At 44.3% G+C, this 9,474-nt stretch overlaps 1 protein-coding gene across 1 annotated transcript; it reads right to left on the reverse strand.

Annotated features, from left to right (window-relative positions):
- Positions 1–8,087: 8,087 nt before the first annotated feature.
- On the reverse strand, positions 8,088–8,625 carry LOC131486151 (large ribosomal subunit protein uL23-like). Its single transcript, XM_058686335.1, has one exon. The coding sequence runs from the start codon at positions 8,608–8,610 to the stop codon at positions 8,137–8,139; it is 474 nt and encodes a 157-aa protein (XP_058542318.1). The 5' UTR covers positions 8,611–8,625; the 3' UTR covers positions 8,088–8,136.
- Positions 8,626–9,474: the final 849 nt, after the last annotated feature.

Here is a 9,474-nt window from a genome sequence, read left to right on the forward strand (position 1 = left end):
AGGAGCCCAGAGCTGCAGACAGCAAGTGCAGAGCCGACAAGCATATGTCCCCAGCATGGTATTTTAGCTTCATTCGCAGCCGCAAAGTGGAAACAAGCCAGTGGTACGGCAACAACTGCTCACCGCCCTGCCCATCCGTGTTCCCCTGTCGTGCCATATGTCTCAGGGGAGTCTCAGCAAAGGGGCACTACTTTCCTTCAGCAGACTGATAACATTTCCCCAAAGGGCTCGGAAGAATGGAGTGAGACCAGCGGCCATGACCACACCTGCCGTAATTGTCCAGCCCGCCTTACGGGGGTTTCATTCTGAAACTCTGGTAGGAAAGTGGAACATCTCTCACCATGGATTAATTACGGGGAAGGAGTAAAAGCTTCATAAAGGGAGAAAAGAAATGATCTTAAAACTTTTGGAATCATTCCAGACAGCTAATATTTGCATCAGGGTTTGAATAGAATTTCAAAAAGAGGAAGCAGTGGGCCTTTCTATTCCTAGAGTATTATCAATTAAAAAAAATGAAAATTTAAGTGATACTAGGCTGATTAGCTTCCCCGAATACAGACCCTGAATTACGGTGGAAGAGACAAAGCCTCCTGCTTTGAAGGAAGCAGGGTAGCTGGAAGCGATGTGACCTTCCTACTCCCGCAACAGCAGCTGATACACGCAAGGGTGTTGTGAGCACTATCCAAGAGAGCCTGGGAGAAGCGCCTCTCCTGATGGATTCAGCCAACAGGGGATCAGGAAGGGTCAGTCATTGTCCAGATTGGCCCTTTATGAGGTCCTAATACTTAATCCCTATTCTAAAAAATATTTTAATGTTTATTTAATTTTAAGAGACACAGAGAGGCAGAGCAAGAGCAGGGGAGGGGCAGAGAGAGAGGGAGACAGAGAACCCGAGGCAGGCTCCAGGCTCTGAGCTATCAGCACAGAGCCCGACACAGGGCTCGAACTCACGAACCGTGAGATCGTGACCTGAGCGGAAGTCTGACGCTTAACCGACCGAGCCACTCAGCTGCCCCAAATCCTTATTCTAAAGGATAAGTACCATATAAATGAGTCGACTGAATTTCAAAGAGACCAATGAAATCTCCCTATGTCAGAGGGGAAGACCGAGGACGTTAACCCAGTATGCTTGAAGACCGGATCCCATGCTAATTCCACAATACTATGATGCCTTAAGAAAATAACAAAGCAAAGTTACCTGCATGGCCATTCCTGTGGGAACTCACTTTTTGAGTATTGAAAATTCCATACTTAATGCCATGAATTTTGAATCTGTATTCATCTTTGACGGTGTCGCAAATGCATAAGCACAGTGCTATATGGTGTCTATAATTTTGCCAATGAAACATTAACCTGTCGTTATCACGGCTAAAGGATGTCTATATAGATTAGACAGTTAGGTCTGATATTCACAGGGCTTTTCTCAGACTCATCAAACATTACACGTTAATGGCTAGATAACACTCTCATGTCGATTTGGACCAACTCCCCTGTTTAAAAGGAGACTGAATATCGCTTAATGTTCTTTCTACACATAATGGTATCTTGCAGTTGGCACAGATTTATGAAAAAATCTTACGTAAAACCGTAATACAATTACTATCGTTCAGAATTATGTAAATGTCTTTCATGAAAAAACGTGTTATGAGCCTATGTGAATTTCAGGTTATTACATCTGTTAGAAGCAGGCAATACTCCTGCTGTGGTCTTCCCCTGTTCATGGTGCAGCCTTGTGAACCCACACCCCTGAAGCTGGCTGCTTCACGTGTCAACATCTAGACCATGGGCTCTGAATGGAAGGGAACAGTGATGGCAATTAATAGTAATCGTGGTAAGCAGCAATGGTAACAAAGAGGTGTGCTGATTTCTAGTTAGGCCATGATTTGCTTTCCTGACATCTGATTGGTATAGAGAGACTTGTACTAGCATTCTGTTTAGTGTTTTCCATGTTTCATTTTCTCCACCATTCCTTATGCTTCTAGAAAAAAATTGTTTTGCCTAAAAATGTATTTGATTTTGTGTTTAGGATACATCACAATGTGACCCTACATTACTTCTCCAGAATCGTGAATTTTCTTCGATCTCAATCCCCTTGACTCATATTCCCCACCTTCTCTCCCACCTGTCTTCCACTTAAGCAAAACTGGATTCCTCATCTTTTCCGAACAGCAATGGATTTTCAGTGTTAGGCCTTTGCAAATTCTATTTTCACCACTGAAACGTCCATAGAGTAGTTCTCACAGTCTAGATCTGGAAAACCCTGATTCTAAAGACATTTTGGGGCCCGGGGATAGTTCTGCTAGATGATGGTGACCACGGGGCTCCAGCTGAGACAAAGGCTAAGGGTATGTTCTCGCAGAAGAGGTCCATTAAGGTATAGTAAAAGTAAACACAATTAAAGCAGTTCAAGAGAGAATCTCACTCAAATACACAAACTTTAAAAAAATGTTTTTTAATGTTTATTTATTTTTGAGACAGAGGGAGACAGAGTGGGAGTTGGGGAGGGGCAGAGAGGGAGGGAGACCCAGAATCGGAAGCAGGCTCCAGGCTCTGAACTGTCAGCACAGAGCCCGACGCGGGGCTCGAACCCACGAACCGTGAGATCATGACCTGAGCCGAAGTCGGACGCTCAACCGACTGAGCCACCCAGGTGCCCCTCAAATACACAAACTTTTAAGTGCTGTGAAGACCTGCTTAATAATCTTGTCTCTACCCAGACGAGATAAAAGAATAAAGCAGATTGTTGAGAAGGGAGAAAAACACACCCGCACGCCAAATCCTGGGAGAAATGTTTTGGGCAGAGAAGCACGAATGCATGAAATGACCTCTGACAAGTCATGGGCGAGATATAAAAGTCAAATGAGCTGGCACTGGGCCCTGATGGGAGGGCAGCGGGTCAGGAAGAGAGCAGGCTGGGCGTCTCATCTCCCTACCGGCCTCCACCTGACACATGAGGACTGCACGAGAGCTGTGTCTGTCTGCAAGTGTGGCCTTCATTCTGCACACGTATTTTGAGCGTGAAGAAGTTGACACTTTCTCCGTGACCCCCACGTCTTTCACGCTGAGCTCTTCCACATCTCTGTCTTTGGACTGAGGTTGTGGGATTTCAGCACTTTGAAGCCAGGCAAGCCTCGTCTCCAATCCCGCTTGGCACTTTCTGGCTTGTGTTCTTGGAAGACTTTCTTGGCCTTTCAGTTCTCTGAAGCCTGGGGACTGGAACTCCGGGGACGAATCGCTGCTTATTTGTTTATTCAGTCATTTATTCAGGCAAATACGTGAGGGCCACTTCTCTCAGAAGCATCTGCGTCGTTGCTAGGATTCAGACAGCGAGCAAAGCATCAAGGCCACTCTCCTGTGGACTCTAGAGTTCAACAGCCCATGAAATCAAATCACGGGCGCCGGGCACCCACCGAGGTGCCTGGGATACAGTGAGGACTCAGGAAATGTCACCGGCCCCTGCCGTCCTTCTCTCTTGTGGTTCTGGACACACGTGGCCTCTGTCCTCCCTGCGGTCTCCACGGGAGTCCCGCAGCAAAGGTTCGTGATTTCTTTCCCAGCTTGGAGCATTGAGATGGGATTTGGAAAAGCAGCCAAATGGAGGATTTTCTCTTGGGAAACTTCAGTGAGTAGGGACAGCCGCTAAGAAGAGGCCTCTTTTACCAGGACCCCGGTTCGGTCGAAGGCACCGCATCGGCCACGATTCCGAGCCTGACCGGAAGGGGTGGCAGGATGATGGAAAAGCAAGAATTCTCCAAAAATGGACAACAGGCAAAAAAAGGCACAAAATGCTAGATGAAATCAAGCTAAGACCCTCCCTACCATTCACATAGCACCGCAGCTTCGTTCATAGAATGATGTCTTTTGCTCCCTACGTCCAGGATGCTGGTGCTGTGAACCCATTTTACAAGACGTGGCTCCTAGAAGATGAGGATTTACCCAAGGGTATCAGTGGAGCCCAGGGACACAGCGCAGGGTCTCAGGGCAGGCTGGACCGGGCTGACTGTGCAACCCCGTAACAGTAGGAAGGGACTCTGCCTCCCGTAAGTAAGACCCGTGAGGAAGAGAAGTCCCCAGACCCCAGGAGGTGTTTCCCACACTACACCCGAGAGCTTAGCAAACAGCCACTAACCGAGGTCACACAGCCTTTGCGCCACTTGGCCCAGAAACGCAGTTCCAGCGTCGTCTCTGGTCCTCCCTCCACCAGACCACGTCGTGCCGGAATCAACGGTGGGGGGACGTGGTCCACTGTACTCATGAGGGTCCTTGTCATCGCAGACCAAGTACCTAACGCCCTTGTTCTTGTCATTTTTATGTTTTGTATCGTTTTAAGCACTGTAATCTGGTTTCATTAGCTTCAGAATCATTTTTACCTTCGCTCTTCATTTTTACCTTTTATCATTTACGGAGAAATTCATTTTTTCACGGCGATTAACAACTATCCTGAGAGGGAAGAGAGCAGGTAAGTGTATCCCTGGGGTTTTTTGTTTTTGTTTTTGTTTTTTTTGTTTGTTTGTTTTTTGTGTTTTTTGGTAAGAAAAAGTCTGATGAGGCCCCTTGTACCAAATTTAAACTTTCTTGACTGTCTGATTAGTCTACAGGGGTGGGAAACTTGTTCATGCTGGTATAGCCAATCCCTGGGAAAGCCACAAACACTGGTTTTGACCAGGGGGTCGGGTGATTGACGCAGGGAAGGGAGATGTTTTTCTCTCCCAACGTCTGTGCTTTTTGAAGAGACAATATGGAAAGGAAAATCTGGAGACCTAAAAGTATTCACTGCAACTCGGAGGGGTCCAGGGTAAGAATACAAAACATCTGCTGGATCAGAGAAGTTGGTGTAAGTACCGAGTATATGACCTTGGCTGAGTCCCTTGACTCTCTCAGCTTTAGCAACTGCATCTATTAAATAAAGTTAGAACATGCATGTTACATTGTATTACAGGGCAGTTGGAAATATACACTGAATGAGTTACATCCATCCAGAATCGGCTCTTTATAAATGGTAGCCGCCATCATTAATGCAGTGAACACGACATTTAGCCACTCAAGGAGAAACACATCATTCAGCTCGTATTGAGAACATTATCTGTCTCCCTGCTATGCCGGAGAACAATCTGGGCTGTAAAAGCCTGCACTGATGTTATTATTTCCCCTTGAGGGTAATTTAAATACTCTGATTATTTTCCAGGAACACAAGGCAACATGCTGTCTCCAGGAAATCTTGGCAAATCCTTGAAATTAAGCCCCACATTTAGGGAAAGAAGAGGTTCATATGAATAGCTTGTTTGATACATAAACTGTATCACATAAAATAGAGAAGATGTTACATGTTTTCTTTTAATCTCGGAGGTAGCTTATAACGTGGTCAGGAAGGTTTGCAGAACACCTGTGTCAAGAGTGAACGCAAATGAAAAGAAATCTGCCTGCAGTGTCCAAACTTCCGAAGATGAAAGTCTGTGGTCACTGACGGCTGGTGAGCACTCTTCTTTGGCAGCCGGATTAAAAATGTAAGGAGAACCTCAGGGCGCCTGGGGGGATCCTTTGGTTAAAGGTCCAACTTCAGCTCAGGTCATGATCTCACGGTTTGTGGGTTCGAGCCCCGCGTCGGGCTCCGTGCTGACAGCTCGGAGCCTGGAGCCTGCTGCAGATTCTGTGTCTGCCTCTCCCTCTGTCCCTCCCAAGCTCATGCTCTGTGTCTCTCTTTCTCTCAAAAATAAATAAACCTTAAAAAAATTAAAAAAAAATGTATGAAGAACCTTAAGGAAGAACTCCCTGACTAGCTGTTATTTTCCTCTAAAAAAAAAAAAAAACAAAAAACGAATTCTTAAGTACAGAGAGGACCTCATTCATCATTTTACCTCTACCCAGCACTTGACCCACATGGATATCTACTAAGTATATGCCCAGTAAAGCTTACTTTGATGAGTTCTTTTTTTTTTTTTTTTTTCAACTGTTGAGGGAAAACTCAGATCACATGGTATTACTTCAATTCCCTCCTAAGAGTTCTGTTTTATTACCAAGGTTCTAACATGTTTGAGGTTCCATAAATAGTGAACAGGTATATTGGCCTCATGAATAATATTTACCCTATTCCTACTTCCTCATTTGCTCCATGATGGGTTTTATTTCCCCATGTGTATGAGTCAGGGCTCTCCAGAGAAACAGAACCATTAGGAGATTATATATATATAATATATATATAACGTAAATAGATTATATTCATATAATTATTATATAATTTATAGAAATATATATTATAATACATATTATATATATATATATATTTTAATAAATCTGTCTATCTATCGAGAAAATTAGCTCACACACAATTTTTGAGGCTGAGAAGGCTCAGGACCAGCCATCTGCAAGCTGGAAACCCAGTGGGGGCAGTGATATAGTCGGAAAGTTTAAGGACAGGAGGCCGACGGTACAGATTTCAATCCCTGTCTGCAGGTCTAAGGAGCAAGAGAACCGAGGGCAGAAGAAGATGTCTCAGATCAAGCAGACAGGCCAAGAAATAAATTCAGCCTCTTACTCGGGCTTTTTGCTCTGTGCAGACCCACAAGGGATTGGACGAGCCCCCCACCCCCACCCCGCACACTGGGGAGGGTCTCTGTTTAGTCAGTCTGCCAATTCGAACGCTAATCTCTTCTGGAAACACCTTCACAGACACACGCACAAATGATGCTTAATCAGGGGTCTGGATGCCCTGTGATCCAGGCAGGCTGATACATAAAATTAACTCTTACAGCAGCCATCGAAGAGATTAGGAATAAAAACTTCCCCCATGCTCATTCACACTAAGATGTGGATGACTGAGGGAAAATCCTAGCCTGCTACAAAGAGGAAATAAGGGAAGGGTGAGAAGTCCAGGGAGGCACAAAAACAATGCATAATGTAAAGAAACAGGCAGAAAAGGGCTGAGATCTGCAGACCTTGCAGTCTTCCCCGAGACAACCTCAGGCACGTCAGTCCAGAGAAGAGAGAAATCCTAAAGGTAAAGGCCAGGTGTCAGAGCTGACATACTTTTTCCTCCAAAACTCCCTCGTTGAAGGGTATTTTCCCTGCAACGGCTTTGAACTTTTCAGCCTCGACCTCCAAAAAATTACTTTGTTTTTAATTTCAATATTTCAAATATCCAATTAACTCTGTGGAAACATAATAATGGAGAAGCAGAGGCGTGAAGTGAGAAAAATAAAATATAAATGTAGAAAAACTCTTCAAAGGCTACCAGTACCATCCAAGAGAACCAGCTGCTTTTCACTTACAAAGTGAATAGTTGAGGGGCTCCTGGGTCAATGTTGGTTGAGTGAGCATTCAACTCGTGATTTCAGCTCAGGTCTTGATCTCACAGTTCATGAGTTCGAACCCCACATCAGGCTCTGAGCTGACAAGGAGATTGTTTGGGATTCTCTCTCTCTTCCTCTCTCTCTGCCCCTCCCCTGCTCGCTCTCTCTCTCTCTCTCTCCCTCACTCTCGTTCCCTCTCTCTCTCTCTCTTTCTCAAAATAAATAAACACACATTAAAAAAAGGCTATTCGGGGCGCCTGGGTGGCGCAGTCGGTTAAGCGTCCGACTTCAGCCAGGTCACGATCTCGCGGTCCGTGAGTTCGAGCCCCGCGTCGGGCTCTGGGCTGATGGCTCGGAGCCTGGAGCCTGTTTCCGATTCTGTGTCTCCCTCTCTCTCTGCCCCTCTCCCGTTCATGCTCTGCCTCTCTCTGTCCCAAAAATAAAAAAAAAATTAAAAAAAAATAATAAAATAAAATAAAAATAAAAAAAGGCTATTCTTTTTTTTTTTTTTTAAATTTTTTTTTTTCAACATTTTTTTATTTATTTTTGGGACAGAGAGAGACAGAGCATGAACGGGGGAGGGGCAGAGAGAGAGGGAGACACAGAATCGGAAACAGGCTCCAGGCTCCGAGCCATCGGCCCAGAGCCTGACGCGGGGCTCGAACTCACGGACCGCGAGATCGTGACCTGGCTGAAGTCGGACGCTTAACCGACTGCGCCACCCAGGCGCCCCTAAAAAAAGGCTATTCTTAAAAATAAAAGTGAATAGTTCAATAGAAGAACTAAATTCTTTTTTTTTTTTTTTTATGTTGAAAAAATTTATATTTAGATTTAGCCAGCTGGACTCAGTTTAGATGATCCCAATTTTGTTGGCAACATCCAAAGCAACATAGTCAGGAGCCAGTCGAACATATGCTTTCTTTTCTCCATCAGGCCTGATCAGAGTGTTGACCTTGGCCACATCAATGTCATAGAGTTTCTTCACGGCCTGTTTGATCTGGTGCTTGTTGGCCTTGACATCCACAATGAACACAAGAGTGTTGTTGTCTTCTATTTTCTTCATGGCCGACTCTGTAGTCAGGGGGAACTTGATGATGGCATAGTGGTCAAGCTTGTTTCTCCTGGGGGCGCTCTTTCGAGGATATTTGGGCTGTCTTCGGAGACGCAGCGTCTTGGGCCGTCGTCGGAATGTAGGTGACGTACGGATCTTCTTTTTTTTATGACTGTGGACGCCTTTCAGCACTGCTTTCTTGGCCTTCAAAGCCTTTGCTTTGGCTTCGGCTTTGGGCGGGGCAGGGGCTTCCTTCTTCGCCTTTGGCGCCATCTTCGTGAAAGGCTAAATTCTTATTTTCAGTTAATTTAAGATTAAATTTAAGTTGCCCTATGCGGCTAGTTACTACCGTATTGGGACACTGCAGAGCTAAGAGAAAAGTTTTAGAAGGCAAGAAATGTAGGATTGAAATCTCGGAAGCAGAACAAAGCTAGTGAAACAACTTGCCTGCAATTTAAAAAGTAATAATAACAACAGTCCATGCTGTGTATTGGAAAGACACATTGTATCTTCAAGAACATTGAAACCACACATTCTACACAGAGGTGTAAGCTAATTAAATTGCTAGAAGCCAAAATTAAGATCACTTCCAGTGTTCTGGAAAAATAGCAAATCACTTATAAAGGAAAACTGGCATCAGACTGTTTTCTCGGCTCCCACCTTCAATGTGGAAGACAGCATAGGGATAGAAAAATATTACGTAAGGAAATAATGTGTGGTCCAAGAAATTTTACTCGGCTACATTTTCATTGAATTGAAAGGCAGCAAACTACTGTGGAAGAACTTAGAGATATCGTTCCCAACACTGGAAAATAAATTCAATTAATAACAAGTTAATTAAGGAAAAACAAACTGGTTCTGAGTATCGAACATGTAACTGTGGGAATAGGAATAAAACAAGTTGTAGAAATTATGGCTTTGTGACAGAGAGAATGTTTTATATTCCTCAACAATGTTAAAAATGAGAAGATTTTGATAAAGTCTTAAAGACAGAAAATGTAAAACTATGGCAGAATTAAAACCCTTTGTAGCAATGAGTGTAACAAGTATTGACAAGCTAAGGCCACATTTTAATAACACACAAATTGGATCACTAAGCAAAACTCAAAGTCAGTCTCTGTTAAGCCCAACTAAGCA

The sequence above is a fragment of the Neofelis nebulosa genome, chromosome 9 (assembly GCF_028018385.1).
Source record: "Neofelis nebulosa isolate mNeoNeb1 chromosome 9, mNeoNeb1.pri, whole genome shotgun sequence".
NCBI lineage: Eukaryota > Metazoa > Chordata > Mammalia > Carnivora > Felidae > Neofelis > Neofelis nebulosa.